Genomic DNA, 21,588 nt, shown 5'->3' on the forward strand with positions numbered 1-21,588 from the left:
GCTTCATTGGCAAACATGCTTTGCTACTGTTTTTTAATTAAAGTGAAAAGAAAGTGGACACAGTGGAGAGGGAAACTGAGGAGGATACAAGAGTAAAGTTATGAGATTTCATTTGTTTGTTATGCTAAGGAGTGGGTTTGGCATGAAGCGAGAAGAGATGTGAAAATGAGTCACCGTTGACTTCAGCCCTCCTCCAGGGTTCCCACCAGAGCCCTGATGTAATATGATGTTTTCCTATAACTTTTAAATAACGAAGTCAGAGGATATAATTGACCAACAAGTGTTAGTCCGTCCTGATTTTTAGTTGTTATTATTCTGAAAATGTCAGACTTGTGCTACAGTTTGACTTTCTTGGGAGTGCAAAGAGAAAAAACACTATTTCACAGAAAAATGTGCTGAATAACTTGGTATTATTATTATTATATAATTATATATTATATATAATTATTCTGGTATGTTGTGGTGAACTGAAACATTTGTAATTACCCAGTGTTTTCTCAGATCCAGAGAACTTATCAAAATGATCACAGTTTGATGGGTAGAGACACCTTTATAAAACACTCTATGTTGAATTACCCATTATGGATGGGTATTTTTATACAAAAAAAATACTAACGCGCACACACACACACACTTTAAGCTCAGGCTCAACAAAATGCAATCAAACATCTTGAACTCTCGCCTTTAACAAAGTAGATGAGAAGCATCTCTTTAGCGTCATGTTTTTGATGAGGTCTCTTGTTTTCTCAGCACATCTGACATCAAACTTTCTTTGTCTGGTGAATAAGCTAGCCAGTGATTGTTGATCTGCTCAAAGCAAACAGCTTTTAGGTGCATGACTGACACCCTCTGGCGGTCGTAATGCATTACAAGCTGCCACTGGTAAAAAAAATATATTTCTTCAGGCAAAACAATAGTCATGTATACTCTTGTTTCTTTATGTTTAAATAGCTATTTAATTATTTGAAAATCACGAGTCACCCCTGTTAGATAGATGGTGAAGATATAAAGAGACACAACACAGAGACGATAACAATAGACAGAAACAATGCAAGAAAGAATACATCACTTGTCTAGACCAAAAGTAAGACAAGTTATACAAATATTAAATCACAGAAATATTAGATATCAGTTTTCTGTTTCAAGTTGTTTCCTCACATTGCAAATGGGTTTTCTTGTCCTTGAGAACATCATTGTAAAAGGACACATGTTCATCACTCTGTTACTTTGCATTTTAATTCTTGCATTTCCTGATCTCAAATGCTGAGGAAAACTTTCTGTGTGTAGAGACTAATGACTTTCAATTAGTGCATTTTTTGTGTGTTTTTTGTGCATACCAAATGCTACTTTCCTCCGAGAAATATGTTCGACATTTTGCGCCGTTTCTCGGTCAGCTTTTGGATTACAAAAGCCAACAGTGGCAACTGATGCTCTCTTCAGGAGATTGGGCCGAGAGAGAGAGCGCGGGAGAGAGGATGTGGAGGGGGCCAAGGAAATCATCCTTCAGGAAATGAAAACCAGATTGTCACAAAAGCTTCAGAAAACAAACTCCCCTAAATGACACACATATGCAGGCAGACACAACAAGAAGGAGAAAGAAGGACGAATGAAATACAAACACACACACACACACACACACCTGGGTCGTCTATCTGATGCCTATCGTTGTTTGCAATTGGTATCACAAATTTTCTTTCTCTACTGGTCTCACACACACACACACACACACACACACACACACACACACACACACACACACACACACACACACACACACACACACACACACACACACACACACACAATTCCTACGTGTTGTTCCTAGCAGTAGGGTTAGATTGGCTCCAGATGGACCAATAGACACTGTAATACTAAACAACATACAACCAAAATGACCTTCTGTGTGTTTGTGAGTGTGTGTGTGTGTGTGTGTGTGTGTGTGTGTGTGTGTGTGTGTGTGTGTGTGTGTGTGTGTGTGTGTGTGTGTGTGTGTGTGTGTGTGTGTGTGTGTGTGTGTGTGTGTGTGTGTGTGTGAGAGAGAGAGAGAGAGAGAGAGAGAGAGAGAGAGAGCGAGAGAGAGAAATACATGCAGTATGTAGTGAAGAGGAAAGAAGCAAAACCAAAAATCCACGTGTCAGTATTAACACTGGGGTCCTGTCCGAGCACCGTCTTGTTAAATTTTTCTATATTCTCTGTGCAAACAGTTTTTTTTTTAGTTGTTGTCCATCATGTCTGTTGGTGGGGAGATTGGTGCAGCATTGCTGAGGAAAACTGTGCATCCACTTCCGCTGGTTTCAAGGGACACCGCGACTATGGTGGTGTTTGCTACCAGTGGAATACGAGGTTGCTCTAAGCCAACTAGTTTGTGTGTGATCTCTCAGTTGCCACATCTTCGAGTTAGTCTTGCTTCCCGTTTTCCTGATAATGATCAAGAAAGTAAAGAAAACCACGATGAATCTGTGCTCTGGACAGTGTGCACCCTGAAACCTCTCCTTTAGTTGTTGCTGGTTTTCAGTGGTTGTATATTGACTTGCAGTTTTTCCCGGGACTGTCAGAATGTTTTGGCAGCTGTGGTCGGGTCCTGTTTGCATGCTGCAGAGGTGCAGAACAACCCGGGGGCCTCGAGGTGCTCCTTTGTTGTTTGCAGTGTTGTTTTGGTATTGGGGGGCAATCTTGTATGAACCCTGACTCAAGGATGGCAGATAGGAATGAGGTGGATTGATTATCAGCTGGTTGTTTGAGGTTCTCTGCATGGGGTTCAGCCTCAGATGATGTTTGGGGTCACATGTGGTCACTCAATGTGGTCTTTTTACTTTTCTGCCTGGAGGTGATGGAAGTTGGTGACGACGTTCTTGATTAGACATAAACATATGCGTGGGTACAGACATCGTTTTGTGCATATATATACATTTTCACTCATGTACTTATGGTGATAACTGCCACAGGATTATTTTATGAAGTTTAGGTAAATTAATGTACCTGAAGAGATCTCAGATTTTTTTTTTTCACATATGGTTGAAATAAAATGTTATTTCATAGGGTTTCATGGTAGCCAGACTGTTTTACACACCGCTAAGTGTTGCACAGAAGCTTAAATTTGTCTGTGCCATGAAAAACAGAGATAAGAAGCGACATTGTTGAATTTTGAAGTGCAGGACTCTGACATGATGACTATTACTGGTGGTGGCAGAGGAGCAAAGGCTGGATATACTGTAACTCAGTATGCACATCTCATCCAGGAAGATGACTAAGAGCATCTCACTCATTTACTTCCAGTCTCTTAGAGCCAATCAATTATTGTTCTGCACTCTCCGGCTCGCTGACTCCTGAAAGTCAACTCCAGCAGCTCGCCGCGTGTCAGACTTGAAGCAACAAACAATAGCACGGATGACACTCAGTGTAGATCTACCTCTGAGGCTCAAATCACACCTGTGTATGCCTTTATATGTATTGTAGCGTCAACCATAAGCAGGATATCATGCTAATTGTTCTGATTCAATTATGCACAAGACTACCAGCCAACACTGCCTTTAACAGGTTGGATTGCCAAGGAAATGTGATTTATTGTTTCAAAGTGCAATGGATGCCAGCTTTTATTCTCTTTCATCATCTCCTGAAAGAGCAAAGCGGTGGGGTGTGGGTGTGTGTGTGGGTGTGTGTGTGGGGTGGGGGTGGGGGAGGCACCCTGTACAACAGAAAGCAATGATGTACAGAGGAAAGATGATTTTAATTTCAAGACAATCAATGGAACAAACTGAGCACTGGCAAGCACTGTAATATATCGTGTCTGACTCTAATTATGTTTGTGTAATGAAAACATCAGTGAATGAAGACTGCAATGATTGTTTAGGTTGTGGTACTGATAGCCAGGTGTAACCGTTTAGTTTTATTTTCAATTTTTCTGGAGCCACGGGATTACTGTGTAGAGTTTTATACACACTTTCCAGAACAACAACAAAAATCCATGTGAAATAAAATGATTTAATGAAAACTGGAACGAATCCACAGTGATTGATGTAAAGGCACTTTTTCAGCCATGTAAGTGAAAAAAAGAAAAAGAAAGGGGAGGGTGGGAGGAAAGTGTGTAGATAGGGAGGGTGCAGTGGGGGGGAAGAGAGAGAGAGAGAGAGAGAGAGAGAGAGAGAGAGAGAGAGAGAGAGAGAGAGAGAGAGAGAGAGAGAGAGACTTCCCGGCTGATGTATTCCATCTCATGCAATCAAGACCAGATTAGTGGTGGCATTGTACACAAACTCATCTACGCACATTTTTTTTTTTGACTCGTAAGTCACAGCTCAGCAGCTTGGTAAAAGCTACAAAAATGCTTTGCGGCTATTTTCCACAAGTTCCGTCTCCAACACGGCTGCCGGAGTTCATCGGCATCAATAAAGTCAATGCTTCATATTCCACCGGTTGCGCCGTGGTGCGTGTCAGCACCGTCGCAGAAGCGGGTCGACGCGCTGCAACGCGCTGCAACGCCAAAGATTTTCGACGGAAGCAGCTCGGAGACGGCGGCAAGCTGAACGGAGGAGATCGGCTGGGCAGGAAGTCAGTGGAGAAAAATTGAATTAAATCCGGGTCAAATTTCTAAATAAAAATACCCATACGTAAACTTCCCATCATAAAACACAATGATGACAAATCACCTTCTACCCCCACGGTCTTTTAACCGGGACAAGAATTGCGTTCTACTCCCGCCGCAGACACGGTATGTGAAATAGTTACACAATAAATAGGATGATTCACGTTTTTAATGACTAAAAAACAGAAAGCTGTATTACCGTTTGTTGTTGGAAATGACGACAAAAAAACACACACAAAAGAAGCCATTTAACAATGTTTACCCGTGACAGAAGCACAGACATCACGGAAACATGACCAAATCGGAAGTAAGATCAAATGGGAAGTCAAAGCGCTCCACTTCTGACGCTCCCGGTCGAGTACGAAGCCGTGCAGGCGACGGAACAGAATCTCGGCACACATGACAGATCTATGCTCAGAGGAATATACGGGTAAAAGACAGATTTTAAATCATCATAACTGTGAAGTGTCAACCTCTATAACCAAGGTGAAACCGGCGTGTTTTTCTAAACAATTTTTCCACCTGAAGTTTGCAACTGTTACAGGTTTTACTCTTCAAGGATTGTCATTTTCTATTTTGTCGTTTTAGACAAAGAAGACAAGAAAGATGATCATCGAAAGTTGTGAAGGACGGAGGGAAAGTTACAGAAGGCGTTTCGGAGAAAAGACTCGTGTGTTTGTGTACGAGCTTCGGCACATTTTGAGCTTTCTTTCATCAGCTGTCAGCGAAGGTTGTTTCCCTTCTCTCCACATGCGTCCATCATCCCTTTATCTCCCCGCTTCAATTTCCCAATAGTCCCTCTTTCTCCGTTTCTGACCATCTTTGTCAATTCTTTTTTTCCTCCAAATCACGAGCATTCCTTGTCTCTGAAGCTTTCATCTGCCTCAGCTGTGAATCTGTTGGTAAATCAGGGTACGAGATGGATACGAGGAGGTTGGACTTTGACAGCTTTTGAAGGCTAAAATGAGGCGCCTCAAAATTCTGTACTGTTACCATCATATTTAGTTTCTGCTAAAAAAATCCTAATTTCTTCTGTGTTTTTCTCAGACCAGAGTCTTGACAAAGAGGAAAAGTTTCAGAAAGAACAATTAGGCCTGAAGACAAGGAGTACTTTAAGTGCTCGGAGGGGGGGGGGGGGGACAATTTGAACATCTACATTTCCACGACATGGAGCAAATTCTATCTGCTTGAATCAGTTGCAAGCTTGAGAAGAGCTACAAAAGTGGACCACAGAAATGTCACCAAAACACCTCAGAAGAAGGTATAAACGTGCCGAAAACTTCACTGAAATGATGCTGCACTCTCATACTTGCAGCATAATGAGGTTAAATTTAGCTCTTCTCTCTGAACCCCATTTATTTGCTCATTACTGCCAGATAAACCAGAAACACTGGACGAATACTTTCTTAGCAGAGCGCTCCTTAATTATAGTAATGTCTATCCTTGTGAATGAGCAGTCCCTGGACCGACACAGGCCACAAAACACCCAATGTGCATCAATGGAACAACGCTTCTGGACCAATGAACATCCGCGGAGCAGGCGAATGGGCCAATGAGCATCCTCGGCATTAATGATACAGAAGGTCATGTAAGAGATAGACAACATTATCACACACATTCATGCTCTTACATATCCATTGCTGGCTTGTTATTACACACACAGCCTGTCACTTCCAATGATACACGCTAACGTGACAGACCACGGTCTGTGTGTGTGTGTGTGTGTGTGTGTGTGTGTGTGTGTGTGTGTGTGTGTGTGTGTGTGTGTGTGTGTGTGTGTGTGTGTGTGTGTGTGTGTGTGTGTGTGTGTGTGTGTGTGTGTGTGAACAAGTCACACAGTCAAGTCACATAGCATCTATCTCTGTAACACGATCAGAGATTGAAGCAAAGAATTGCTTTTTCATACAGTATTCACACACTGCTTCTAGCGATTACACACACAGACAGACAGACACACACACACACACACACACACACACACACACACACACACACACATTGGTAATTTGTTTATTTCCCATGTTTGGAGGCATTCGGTTCTGCTCCGCTGTCCCTAATGCCTCCAAAACACATCATTATCTGACTTATATGGACTTGGGAGTCTGTGAGTGTTAATATGTGTGAGTACGGGTTCGGCATGTGCATGTATGTGCACTAAAAGAAAAACAGTTGATTATCAAGTTCAACAGGCGAAACACTGTTTACCCCGAGAGACACAAAGCGAGCGAGAGCGAGAGAGAGAAAGAGAGGGAGGAGAGCGCTCGGGGGAAGTAGAGGGAGATGATTTAGGAACAGGGAGGTGAAAAATGGGAGTCCTGGAGAGACGGAGTGAGAGTTAGAGGAGCAGACCAATGAAAAAAAAGAAGCGGGGATGGAGGGATGGTTAGAAGGGGGGAGGGGGATAGAGGTTCAGACAAAGAAGTGAGATGACAAGCAAGGCCTGCAGGGTGCAAAGTAATGAAATTCAGTGGTATATTCCTCTAAGCCATGACACACAGACAAACATCACAGTCAGTCTGTTGTTGTAGTAGGGCAACAACTCGACTTCAGAAACATGGACTGCAGCTATTTGCCAGCTGGAGTGATAAAGTCTAATCGCGGCCACAGAAAAAAACGCGGCCCAATTTTCAAACAGTCGACATTAGCAGAGGCTGATCCAGAGAAGCAGCGCTGGGAGGGAGGTGAACATCCCACATCTCACCAGACTTCCACCCAGGGGACATGTTTTTAGATCATGAACTGGATCTGTTTATATATTCTGTCCTAATGATGCAGACTCATTTTAGCGTTTACATACTTGCCCGTCGCTGCTATCATTATGAAGCAAAATAGTACGAAATGCTAACGTGAAGGCAAATAGTCAGTTAGCAGTCACCTGAACATATCTTTAGATTACAGCTGCTCTTGCACTATTCAAGTGTAATCAGATTAAAACAACACAGAATAAAATTGAACAGCTGAGCTACAATTGTGACCTTGACTGGTCTAATTGGTTCAAGCAACATCATTGAAACAACATTTAAAAAAAACTGCTAAAAGATTAGTTTTTGGTTTTTTTAATATATCGCACAAGTGCAGTAATGCTGTAAAATATGAGCCTGGCTCCGTCACTGTGATTATAGCCTGGATACGCTGTTTCTCATCGTGTATTAGCATTCGCTCAGACACTCTGAAGGGCGGGCCAAGCAGCGACCGGCGTCTGAGGTGAACCGCGTTTGTCCCGCTCCTCCTTCGCTGTTATTGGACGGCTGGTAACAGCTACGAACACAGCGTTAACATTTTTAAACTCTCGGTTACCAGAAGAAAATGCTGAATGCTCAGCGCTCAGTGCAGATTTAACGCTCAGCGCCTCATCAGGCTGCTGCCGTTCATTACAAACAATTTAAAAAAAAAAACATGCCGTGGTGGAAAATGGGCCCTGGGAAGATGCAACGGTGGCAGAGTGTCGCCTTGTTTAGGTGCACGCTGATTGGTTCAAATGAACCTGAGGTCCACGCTCAGTAGGGTGGAACAACCGCGAACGATTTGCCTATCAAAAGCAGGCTAGTGAAATACCATAGTAGTAGAAGTTGTTGGGTTAATGTAAAGAAATAACCACAAGTGTTGTAAATAATTGATAGTTCAATATTTAAAGCAGAATTAGTCCACTCAAATTAATAATTCATCCTTGATTAATGTGCTTTAAAGTCATACAACGTATTCATGTCTCCAAGCGAATGAAAACCATGTCATCATGTGATTGAGGAGTACACTAATGTCTTGAGTGTGTGCCTGCAGCTCACCTTGTTTCCCAGGAACAGTCCAGGTGCGTTCCAGTAGTAGGCGGAGCCAAGATCGCTCACGACGTCCGAGTGTCTGACGCTCAGGAATGGAGGCGTCTGTCTGTGAACAGACCACACTCTCCCTCCTGTGTCTCCTACCAGGTGCCAGCCTGTCAGAGTGGTCTCCTAAAAACACAACAACAAAAAAAGATGTCATTTACTTTCAGCTCCATCCATTTCAAACTTTTTGTCTCGTATGTTGGCCTGAGAAGGCTGATATTCAGTGTCACTATTGACTTCGTTCTCTTCAAAGCAGCACACAAAAAACATTTTGATGTAGTAGTTTAAAAAATCTTAACGATTCAGAGCTTGTGTATAATCACTTGCCTTTCTGTAAAAAGACTTGGCATGATTGCACCATTTTCTCCGTTCTCCTGCAATCTTCCAAGTGCAAGTTTCAACAGGTCGATTTCAATTTTAGTAAAGATTTTGTTCAGGTATGTTTTCAGCAGCTTTGCAGGAACTCATTTAAACAGGGCAAGTTGTGTAGAGATGCAAAATGTTAATATATAGTGATCCAGAAATTCATTTATAGAAATTCATGAAAAGATTTCAGTGGGATTGTTATTAGTAATATTCAGAGAGTTTCAAACACAACTGACCTTCATGCCTAAAAAAAAAAAAAAAAAAAAAAAATCAACAGATTATTTCTGTCTACACATTAAGGTTGCTTACTGTCAGCAGATCAATAGCATCTGACAGCACACGTACTAAAGCAACTTAGCAGTTGTGTTAAATGCAGACAGACTTTATAATCTGACAGGCTTTTGTGACCCAGCTGGGGGCTCTGATTGCTGCTCCCTGCTGAGGGCTGGATGACACGGACAAAAGCAAATATTTTTGCTCAAATATCTCCATATTTATAATGCAATAACAGTGCATGGATGGCTATTAGTGCTTTCATAAAATATTTAAATAAAGAGATGTTAAATAAACAATCATCAGTAATGTATATATAATGACTAAGTGGGCAGTCATTTCCAGAACAATCGCTGAAGTTCAGAAATTTACATCACTTCGCTGTAATGTAGCCTGTAAAGAAGCAAACGACAACACGCATGACAAATCACAATATCCAAAATCTAAGACAACATTAGTCTCATATCACGCTAGTATCTTGACTGCACAGTGTTCTTGTGTAATTTATTTCCTTTCCAGAATACAAAAGCCTCTATCTTTAGACGCTTGGTCTGAGTGAGGAAAAACTCCCCAAAAACCCTTTTATCGGCCTAAAAATCTGCCTTCTGAGGAAGAGAAACTGACAAGTTTATACTCATAAACTGAACAGCAGATTAATGATCTAAAATATGAATTATATTGGTTTGGATTGTTTCGGTTCATTCAGAATGACATGCAAAGAGTTAGACTTTTTCCACAAACTTACTTAATTTCCCCTTTTTATTGCAGTTTCACAAATAAAAGAGGACTGCTATGAAAATGTCTAGAATGTAAATTATCTACATACATGTTTGTTATGATGCCATTATAATATATGTTTTTTTGAAAATTCTTTATCAGATATTTTAAGGTTTCCCCTGATTGAAATGAAAAATCGTTATAGCCAAAAAATGTTAAAGTCAAGACATCTTTAAAGGTTTTGTACATCTGTCACATGTCAGCCAGGAAGTCTTGCAACTGACACCTTGAAAGAGGTTTTTTTTCCTTAACTCCTGAAGGACTGTGTGTGTGTGTGTGTGTGTGTGTGTGTGTGTGTGTGTGTGTGTGTGTGTGTGTGTGTGTGTGTGTGTGTGTGTGTGTGTGTGTGTGTGTGTGTGTGTGTGTGTGTGTGTGTGTGTGTGTGTGTGTGTGTGTGTGTGTGTGTGTGTGTGTGTTCAAAAGGTGAAGCCAAGGTTAGGTTAATTGCAACGACAGATGTGTGTCTGGCTGTCTCTGGTTCACGCACACGCACACGCACACGCACACGCACACACACACACACACACACACACACACACACACACACACACACACACACGCACACACACACTATCAGTGTCTAAATCAGAGCTGTCATCCTGTCAGCCTCTCCTCTCCCCTCCTCTCCCACACCGCCTGTCAGTCAAAAACTGTTTTCCTCTTGCTTCACCTCTCTCCTCCATCTTGTCTCGTCTCCCCCTTCTCCTTTCTAGTCTTGTCCTCCTCTTTTGCTCCTCTCAACACCTATCTCCTTATATTTACTCTTCTCCTTATCTCTCACCTCCACTCCATCCATATCCCCTATTTTCTACTATGTATTTATTTAGTAAAGATATTGGCTTTGTTATTACACTTGATATTCTACTGATTAATCAATGTTCACTGATGCAAAAGCTCTGTGTCCAGATTCACATTATTTTACACGAAGTGTCCGATGGATTCTGTTTCTGCACCACTGTGGATGAGCAGTTTTCATCTAAGAAACTTCTTTTGGGCAATTACTGAAATGATTCTTCTCAGGGGAATTTCGATTTGAGAAAGTTTATCTGTCTTTGTCTGTTCCACTTGATCTCTCTGTTACTTCCTGGTATAACTAGGTCTTTGTCAGTGTGCTTCATCCACGCTTGTTAACATGGGGACGGGTCACAGGGCTAGTGAGTAAACTGTACATGACAAACTAACTGCTGACAGACACGCCAGACAGGGACATAACTCAATCACAAAACCTTACTGTCAGTTAGCTACCTAGTTAGCTTGGGAGCCCACGGGAAAAACAGGTGTACTGGCTATGAGACTTATTGTCTATCTCTCTCACCATCTCATCGACAAACCTGTCTCAATGCCTCTTTTGCAGAGCACTCTACTCTCCAGTGGAGCAGGGTTATATAAAAGGGGATAGTACAGCACCACCAAAACAAAAGCCATGAGAGTTTCCTTTTTCTTTTTTCTTTTTTTTTCTTTTTAGCTCTGTGGCCTTTCATTTCCTCAAACATCAAAATTGTCAAGGCTATTCAGTGTCAAAAGGTAAGATTAAAAATTCACCAAAGTTGAAAGAAACAAAAGACTTGAATAGATTTACTTCAACCCTGCAAAGCAGATCTGCTAATTGCAGCAATTCTTCCGAATTCAATTTATTCTGCTCTGAAATGTCTCTCTTTTAAAAGGCTGGCGTGACAAAGCCAAGAGGCACAACACAAATTTGTGCAGACCAATTTGAGTCACACACTTGACCCCCTCAGTGGCTGGTAATTTTTCTGTGGTGCAGAGACATGAATGCAATTTAAATTTACAGCAGCAAATGTGTTTCGTTTGATTAAATAGAGAAAAAGTAAGGTTGTCAGCTATAAGCCCCCCCTCACAGAAAAGATCTGAAATCAAATGATGTTTACATTATTTGATTTGATTCAGAGAAGAGTGTGTGTGCAACACTGCTTACATTATGATAGGTCCATGTGGAGGCAGAGCACTGACTGGCAACGCCCATACAGGAGCACTTTTCACAGCCGCGTTGGTTGTCGCCTTGTAGATTGTAGAATCCAAGTTTACAACGGTCACAATTTTCTCCCTCGACGTTTTCCTGCATGTGAGAAAGATGACAGGAAGAGAGGAAGATAGAGAGAAAGACAAAGAGAAGAAGAAAGATGCTGCATAGTTTACGGGCTGCCCTCAAACTGACGTTATGAGCATGAGGCATGTAATTGCAGTGTTAATGTGGTGAAAATAATGATGACAAGGCTGGAAAGGTTAGTACTTGTCACTATTTGTGTGTGTGTGTGTGTGTGTGTGTGTGTGTGTGTGTGTGTGTGTGTGTGTGTGTGTGTGTGTGTGTGTGTGTGTGTGTGTGTGTGTGTGTGTGTGTGTGTGTGTGTGTGTGTGTGTGTTTGTTGTGTGTGTGTGTGTGTACCTTGCACACACAGGGTGTTATACACGGGTCAGCGTTGGTGCTTCCTTCCATGCTGCAGTTGCAGCGCTGACAGGACGGGTAGCCCATGTAACCGACAGCACACCTGAAGACAAATGAGTTTAATAACAATAATAAAGATAACGGTAATGACTATTACAAAGGCCATCCCATAAACACAAGTTCACCGGGTCAATTCTCCAAACAACCACAGCGTCTATCCTCGTCGGACCGTTTCTAAGTCAGACACCGATCCTGTGTTTTTGCTGAAAACAGCTGACCGTGGTGATGTGCATGTAAGCACAATCTCAAGCGGCAAAAATAACTTTCTAATTAGCAGAAAGTGAACTAAAGCAAGTCTATTAAACAGCATTCAAGAAGTGATTTTGAGGACAGTGATTATGCTGCTGGCCCGTTCTGAGGGTAGGTCATTAAAAAGTTTAGAGGAAAAGTTGCATCTTTTAGATGTGGCTTGTAGATTAGATTAGATTCTGATACTGGGATGACATCCACAGGGAAGTTGAATTACTGCAATGGGAAAGAAGATTATATAAATAATACAACAATTATAAATCAACAAATTAACATGAAGCACCATGTTGACAGATTCACAGGTTAGATTGAAAGCATTACTTTTTTGATTCAGAGGTTGCGATTTGAACATGAAATTTGTGATGACTTTGATACGAGTTCCTTTTTTTAAATACCAATTTTATAAAACCCAGTTCAAGAAAAATAAAAATGCATTATTACACTACCATTATTTAGTTTGCATGGAGTTTATAATAATAATAATAACAATAATAACTTTATTTATATAGCACCTTTAAAAACTGAGTTTACAAAGTGCTCTACAGAGACGCAAAGCATAGTCATACGTAACGTCGATACCGGTAAACATTTAAGAAAACAGGAGGCAAAAAAGACCATACCATAAAGGTAATGAATACAACAAAACCAAACAAATAACCAAAACGAGCAAATGAAATAGAAAACAAACAAATAAATAAAATAAACAAACAAAAACAGGGGAACAAAAGAACCGCATAAAAGGACGACATCACTTAAAAGCAATTCTATAAAAATGTGTTTTAAGAAGTGATTTAAAAGAAGTCAATGATTCTGCAAGCCTTATCTCCTCAGGTAGGTCGTTCCAAAGTCGAGGGGCCCTAATGGCAAAAGCACGGTCACCCTTTGATTTAAGCCTCGACTTTGGAACGGCCAGAGGAGGCCCACCGGAGGATCGAAGTTGGCTCATATGGGCCTAACATTTGAACAATGTAGTTCGGGGCCAGACCCAGACGGGCCTTAAAAGTGATCAACAAAATCTTAAAATCAATTCTGAAACCAACCGGGAGCCGGTGGAGAGAGGCCAGAACTGGAGCAATGTGATGACGTCTGTTAAAACCAGTACGAAGCCCAGCTGCTGCATTCTGGACTAATTGGAGGCGGGAGATAGATTTTTGGTTTATGCCAGAAAGGAGGGAGTTGCCGTAATCGAGTCGAGACAAGATGAGTGCATGAATTACGTTTTCCAGGTCAGAGTGTGACAGAATGGGTTTGATTCTGGAGATGGTTCTTAATTGAAGGAAGCAGGACTGGACAATTTTTTTTGATCTGTTTAGAGGGGGAGAGTGTAACTCAGATTGTTTTATATAGCTCCACTTAACAGATGTCTCATATTAAAGCTATTGCTAAATTCTACAATATTTCCTAAACCCCTCAAATACTATCAGTAGACTGTAGCAAGCTGCCTGCACATATATATGACCTTTATTTAAGCAGGTAAAATCAATTGAGAACCAATTCTCATTTACAATGATGACCTGTCAGCACAGTCCACACAGTGACACAAACAGCACAGATACAAAACAGTATGACAAACACATGAGGAAAAGGCTAAAGACAACATAGGTAAATGAATAAACACTATGTACCAAAATAAACAATAAAATTAAAATTAAACATAGTAAAAGCTACAGTTACTGCAGCGCCACAACTCAATATTCAATTGTCTCAAAGTGAGATGTATCTAAGCTACCCCAGCAGAAGCTACATATGGTCAATTCTGTGGCTCATTGATGCTGATGAGATTTAGTCTGTATAACAAAAGTTCTGTGTTTTTAACTAAAAATGTGTTCATGTGAATGTAGCTGAATGTTATTTTCTGATACCAGATAGCATCAAAGCAATTCGGTCAGTGCCATAAATGTATTGAAGTTCGATACCCAAGGCTTGATGTGACTCTGCTCGATGATCTCAAGCTGTATTTGGGTAGATTAGAGATTCAAATATGTGAGAGATGTTATTAAAGAAATAGCATCCAAGTTGTAACTCAAAGTCACAAATGAAACGGTATGTCTTGTACTAATACTGTGGCCATTTATTAAGTGACGTCTGTAAACAGGTACAAAACCAAGTGCGATAATAAATATCATCAAAGACCTTAATGGAAACTTTCTGGCAATTTCCAAACACTAATTGGAACAGACAACAGCTGAAAGGTTCTGCTCACCTGTCACTACATGTCTGCCTCTTTCTATATATGTGTGTGTGTGTGTGTGTGTGTGTGTGTGTGTGTGTGTGTGTGTGTGTGTGTGTGTGTGTCTCACCTGTCACACCGTAGACCCCCAAAACCCTCCTTACACCAGCATGACCCTGCTGGCTGGCCTGTCAATCAAACACACACACACACACACACACACACACACACACACACACACACACACACACACACACACACACACACACACACACACACACACACACACACACACACACACACACACACACACGCACATTTAAAAAAACAAAACAAAACAAAAACCAGTGCGAGTGAAAAAGAAGGGGCTCTTTGAAGCGGCTGCACCTAAAATAGCTCCACTTTCTAGACATAAAAACAGTAAAAATACACAGAGAAGTAAAATTATCTCTAATATAAATAGTTCTGTTCTGTCAAAGACATTTCTCAATAACAGAAGCTTGTGTGAGTGCTGCTGAACTTGACTAACCCCGATCCCTTAGGAAATCAAGCTGGACTGAATCGATGAAATATTGGAGTTACTGAAGTACCACTTTAAAATAAATTAAAATGTGCAACGTGTGAGTGCTCTAAACGTCTGGATGCATGTCTACTGAGGGGACGAAATTATTTATATTTGAAGACATAACCGAGACAGGACAAGTCTGACAGACACGAGGACAGATGGCAGACAGGAATTAAAAGATAAACTTTATGTGCGTACCTGGCGTAGCTCGGCTTGAATCTGCGACACATGTTTGGCTGACAGAACCATGTGGGTCGCATGAGCAGCGGGTGCAGGGGTCCTCCTCCTCAGCGCTCACCTGGACAGGTGAAGTTGGCAGAAATGTTTTTTTTTTTTTTTTTTTTTTTTTTTTTTTTTTTTTTTAAAGAGCAAGATTTCAAGTGAAGTACCAATGGATAGATGTGTCACATACCTCAGTAGACCTGTAGTATCCAGAAACGCAGCTCTGACAGTTGATGCCAGCTGTGTTGTCATGGCAGCCGATACAGACTCCGCCCCCTCTGTATTGACCGTGGACGTCCAAGCTGAGTGACAGATCTGCTACTGTCTGATTGAAGTAGCACTCCTCTGCTTTCCCGTGGCAGTTACACTCTTAAAACACACCAAAAAAAAGTTGGCGGGATGTAGGACTGTACTTAATAGGATTTGTTGAGTCCCGCCTCCTCCATCAAAATACTATAGAGTATTATATGCAGCCAGAGGGCCCACTTCTCTAATCCCTTTACTTCTTCTGCTCAGAAGTTGAGAAAAACATCCAGCTTTTTAGACAGTGCCTTAAGGTTCACATACTGACTATGAGCAGTGTGTTATCTTGAGGTTTCCAGAGGAAAAAAAATGGTCTTCTTATTTACCCAGCTTGTCCTTGCCTTTTTTTTTTTTTATGTAGTTTGCTACATTTACAAAAAAGTGCTCTAAAATTCATGAGTTTGATAAAAGCATTGTCGTTTGGAATTTTCAGAGGAAACTTGGATTTCAACTTTTGCTCTACTAAAATTCTCTAACTTAAAATATTTGCAACTCCGGGCCATATGTATGTTTTTTTATTCAGACCTATATTTCATGGATCACTTCTCAAATGTTTTTACACATTTTCAAGCATTTTTATGGGGGAAGATAATAAAGTTCTAGACTTGCCCAGCTCTCCCTGATGTAATGTGGTTTTGGACATCATTTAAAAGGGACATAACAAGGATCACAGGTATCAGCCATGTAAGCTGCCAGGTGTTTAGAAAATAGTATTGAAGTTTTGGGCTGTATTGGCTGGGTCATGTTGTTTCAGGTAGATACGATGCAATGAATAGGATAATATTATTGTGGAACATTTTACTTCCCCAGAAAGTTATGATTAGGTCTTCCACAATTATTATATAACCACCTGATCGAGAATATTTGAGCTGACCGCAATCATTTTATGTAATTAAAGGAATCGTTTTCATTCATATGTATAAAATTAATAGATGAATGACATTTGCATCACTCCCTTAACAGTGTTTTCCTGTTTGCGGTTTGACTGTCGCTCTTTTAATGACCTCACCTAGTTGCACCCACTTTTTCTGCTGTAGTTTATTGGCACACGAGAGGAGAGGTAGCGCCACCAAATGTTTATGTTGGTTCTTAATTTCTAATGTTTGACCGACCGCCTTTCGATGAGCATCTATTGACATTAAAATAATGGATTAGGTTGCAAACTTAAACAACACAGCCAAGAAATGACTCTTCTTTAAAAAAAAAGGTGTATACGTGTAGGATTGTAGTTTAATAGAGGCATGAAAGGAACAGAAAAAGATGCAATTATTTGCATGACAATTAATTGTCAACTAAAGTTTCATGATGACCCCTAATTATGATTGCAAAAAATCCTTAGTGCACCCTCCACCAAATTTCCGCACTGTGGGATTACTAAAGTCTTATCTATCAACTGTTGATCCACGTAGACAGTGTTCCCAGCTCTGTTGGAGCTACAAGAGCAAAATAAATCTGGTGTGGCCATTCTCAACGCGATCTCAGAGTTGCTGACCTTCCCTTCTCTGCTGTACTATGCGGCATTGTGGACAACAACATCCTCCCTGGACTCTTCATTTCAAGTAGCAGTTTCTTATCCTCATCAGGTTTAATAACCACACCTCCACCCTCTGCAACAGTTCATTGTTCAGTACTGAGGGTGCTGTGGTTCTGCCTACAATGGCTCGAATCTGTCACGGTTGCTTCTTTTACTATTGTGCCAGGCAGGACCTTTGTGTCGAGTCGAGTCATTCTCAAGGCAGCAGACGCAGTTATCGGGCCACTAGGACCACAAAGCCTTTTCAGAAGGTGTAGCCTGCGTGAAATAAAATGAAGATTACACGTTGTAACCTCAGTTTTATGATGACAAGTGGAAGCCTCCAACCTCATCCCTCTAATGCTACGTAGTTGATGAAGGTTAATGGATGCAAAGGGGACTTCTGATGGCTTTATACAGACTCTTATCAAAGACTGATTCAGACCGGCAGGCGAGAATGTAAATCCCAGTGCACTGCTTTGCAGTTTGACTCTTCAAATCAAATTTACCTAGACTGTAGGTGCGCTTTAGTGATGCTATAAGCATATTACCTGAGGGAAAATATGCCACATTACAATAAACACAAATACCTACAGAGCTGAAAGAACCAAGTCAGAAATATCGGATAAATCACTGTTTGTTTCTGTTAAAGAATAAATGTGTTGTGGATGCAATTGCGGGTAGATGTGTGTAATTTAAATAATTATTTTCTCTTACTCTCGCAGACATGTCGAGTGAGGAAGGTTCCTGCCATCCAGGGCTGCTGGTTGTAACCGGGGCAACAATGATCACAGCTCTCCCCGCATGTGTTGTGTTCACATTCACAGCTAAACTTCTACATGCACACACACAGACACACACAAAAACACATGAGAAACAGGCAGTAGCCGTGCAGCTATAAGTTTCACAGAAATAAATGTATCTTCTAATAGCAGGAAGCTAATATATGTTAGTGCTAAATATGGTAACAAATATGAATTCCTAACTAAATATCAGGCCTTAACGTCACACAAATTTACATCAATTTGACACATAATTAGGAGCTTGTACTGCATACTTAACCACATGCTAGTTTCCTGGATTGCAGAAAAAGTGAAGGTTGTCAACCATCATCTTTTTAACTTTGAAAAAAAAAAAAAAGAGAAGGTTCTGACAGAATTTAAGTGCCATAGTGCTCTGTTTTAAAGGGCAAGTTATTGCCAGGCTGAAAGGCATTGTTACTTTTGCTGGTTGGGAGTTAGTGGTTCTTTGCATGAGTCACTACACCTGCAGTAATAATGATGTCAGGGTGTACTAACTGCGCCGTGAGAGAAGCAGGCTGACAGCTTTTAAAAGCTGGAGATTTTCAGCTGGCTACTCTTTAAATGCTTAAAATATAAAGCAAAAGTTCATGTTAAAAACTGTGCAATTCTACGCTAATATATGCATTTATAAGATTTTTTTAGTCTATGAATACTTTATCAGTGTCATAAATTTGAATAATTGTTATTATAATTGCAGGTGGGTGATTAAATTGTCTTTATTTTATACAAACATGAGGCACCAGAATATTCACATCAATGTGAAAATAAAAGGCTACAAACAGGTGATTACAAACACGCATGACCCACTGAAAGCCTATCAAACAACAATGTATTCACGAGAGAGCCAACTGCAATGAAAGAACCTGGTTCACTTTCCAGATTGTCAGTTCATAGCAAATGGGTTCACTATTACTCTCCCAGGAGAGAAATAAATTCAAAACTAAACACAGCCGAAGCAGAATGTAAGAGGATATTTGCCAAGTCCGAGGTTCAGTAATTCAATTTAGGACTTTCTGTAAATTGGTTGATGTGTTGAGGGTGCCAGATTTAACTGAGAGGAGAGCAGCACAATAGCACAGCGAGAGCCAAGTTTGAATTTGTTGGCACGGGTGAATTTGCCCTTTTTATCTGAGACACAAGGCTACAGCTCCGGCTTCAGACAGCCTTTGTGCTGAGCGTGCATTTGAACAAATGTTCTGTAGACGATCATCAACAAATCATCTCGCAGGTCTTCACCTTTCCCGCTTTCTGAAAGTCTGCCCGGGACTTCACTACATGGACTGTGTGAACTTGCATGAAAGCGAAGGAGCTAAATGGTTTGTGGGAACATGGGGCTGGAAGCGATCGCAACAAAATCACAGGTAAGTAAAGTAGAAAGCAGTTGCTGATGTGCCACATTTAAACATGACAAACTCAAAAACAGCACTAAATACATTGTGAATGTGAATTCAGTGTTTCCCCGACCATTATCTTGGGCCAACGGGACCTCCCAACCTTGCTGAAAGAAACAAAATACGATGAACTCATAGAACTGTAGTTACGGCCAGTAACTACTGCTTATTTACTCAGTTCCTGTGCAACCGTTTTCATTCGTTTAAATACCTCCACAAGACATTTTTTTTTAGAGATGGAAACAAGAAAGAAGAAGAAACTGGAGCTCTTTGCACAACCAGTGACATCACTTATTGTCATTGACATTATCAACAAGGGACCAGATACCAGTGTCACATCTGCATTCGACTTCTTGGTTCAGCCTCGGGACATGTAAAGGACACAGGACTGTACATGTGTGTGTGGTGAGCTCAGGTGTCTGGTATCAAACACAGCAGTGTTTGAAGCGACACGAGAGACGACGCGTCACCGTGTCACCTGTGTCCCCTGCAGACAAGCCGACACACTCACACAGAAAGTTTGATATGAGGCGATGGATGAAGAGCTCATGCCTGAGGGTTCTCTTTGCTCCCATTCAGCACCAAGGAAGAACTCCATTACCTTGATGGCATTGTTAACTGGACTGAGAAGGAGAGAAACAGAGAGTTTTTACCTTTGTAACACTGTTGAGTGGACAGGCTTTGGCGTGTCCGTAACAGATACACATCCCTCCGACCGAGATGTCCTTAATGGAGTAGTAGTACTGGAGAGAGAGAGACGGAAAAATGCAATAATGACTGCGACAGTGTTAACGACCGGTACAGCCTGACGAAGACTCCGCACTATAGAGGAGATTCAACTCCTGCAACAAAATACAGCACCACCTTAAAATCAATACACTTATTCTCTTAACACATTTCCGAAGCTTGATTTAAAATCTTAAAACCTTGTAATTGTTTTACACAACTGTATTTTACCCCATTTCATGTATATATTCAAACTATCCAAGCTTTTTATGTAACTTTATCTTAATTTATAAATTTGTGGATTTTAAATCCATCCTTATCTTCCCTCATCTCACATTTAAATGGTTATTTATTAACTTAACCGTGGTATAGCCACATCTCAGTTTGACTTATTGCCGTGATATTGCTATTGCTATTCTTTTTCTTTTTCTTTGCTTTGTAATGGACATCGTAAATCAATAATTTGTTGAGTTTAAATCCCAGTTGAATGAATGAAGGAATAAATAAATGAATGAATAAATGAAAATGTTACATCCTGACAAAACGAAGCATGTCTCCAAGATGTATGGAAGGTCATGGTAAAGGAATATATGCCGAAATAAATACGAAATTATGACAATGTAAAATGTAGGGGAAAAAATGCGTTTGCGTTCTGAGCCTCACCCGTCTCGTTACAATGGGATCAACATCCTTGGGGTCACGCAGTGTCAGAGTCATGAGGTCGGCGTTCAACGTCCTGATTCGCTGAAACACCAACCTGATGTAGCGGGCCGAGGTGAAGTTCAGCAGGGTCGGCGAGGGGTCGTCCGCGCTGGGTCGGTTATTGATCAGAGACGCGTGGATCTATAGACAGAGCAACAGTGAGACACTGACAAGTAACAGCAGAGTCAAATTAACACGTGCTTGCTCACACAAACATTAAAGCAGCTTTTTAGTCTCTCACAGTGGAGGATGGAAGAAGTGAGATGCCTTTTCTGAGGAGCCAAAGAGAAAACAAGTGTAAACAGACCGGCGGGAGAAGGAGGATGAGCAGCAACAGACTCTTTTGCTGTTTACGGCACATTTGTTCTTACATTTAAAAACAAAAACAAAGCTGCCGTTTAGAAATAATATGCCATTCAAAGTCTTGTGGTTATTTGTATTTAGTACTTAAGGTATCAGTTTAAATGTGCTATTCTTTTTGAAGTTTCAAAAGATGATTGAAATATTGTTGGGCTCATCTAAAATTGATTCATAATGAAGGTTAGGGTGGAAAAGGGTGAATGGAGGCAGTTTGGGGATGCCTGTAGTGCTGCTACCAAATACAAAGAGCAGCAGATGATCACTGCCAGTAGAAACTTTATAGGGTGTTGAGAAACTGGTGTTT

General features: G+C 40.9%; 1 protein-coding gene across 2 annotated transcripts in view; it reads right to left on the reverse strand.

Annotated features, from left to right (window-relative positions):
- Positions 1 to 21,588, reverse strand: part of lama2 (laminin, alpha 2) — a 182,072-nt gene that overhangs the window by 108,081 nt on the left and 52,403 nt on the right. For both annotated transcript variants that reach the window (XM_069708505.1, XM_069708504.1), the window contains exons 6-14: positions 20,886 to 21,065; positions 20,150 to 20,239; positions 18,020 to 18,137; positions 15,677 to 15,855; positions 15,463 to 15,562; positions 14,830 to 14,887; positions 12,221 to 12,323; positions 11,753 to 11,893; positions 8,362 to 8,526 (exon numbers count right to left, since the gene is read on the reverse strand). In XM_069708505.1, coding sequence (XP_069564606.1) covers positions 8,362 to 8,526; positions 11,753 to 11,893; positions 12,221 to 12,323; positions 14,830 to 14,887; positions 15,463 to 15,562; positions 15,677 to 15,855; positions 18,020 to 18,137; positions 20,150 to 20,239; positions 20,886 to 21,065 — 1,134 coding nt within the window. The remainder of the gene's footprint in view (positions 1 to 8,361; positions 8,527 to 11,752; positions 11,894 to 12,220; positions 12,324 to 14,829; positions 14,888 to 15,462; positions 15,563 to 15,676; positions 15,856 to 18,019; positions 18,138 to 20,149; positions 20,240 to 20,885; positions 21,066 to 21,588) is intronic.

The sequence above is a fragment of the Brachyistius frenatus genome, unplaced genomic scaffold (genome assembly GCF_029030835.1).
Source record: "Brachyistius frenatus isolate BFR_SWC_R1_liver_20210118 unplaced genomic scaffold, ASM2903083v1 Contig_76, whole genome shotgun sequence".
Lineage (NCBI taxonomy): Eukaryota > Metazoa > Chordata > Actinopteri > Embiotocidae > Brachyistius > Brachyistius frenatus.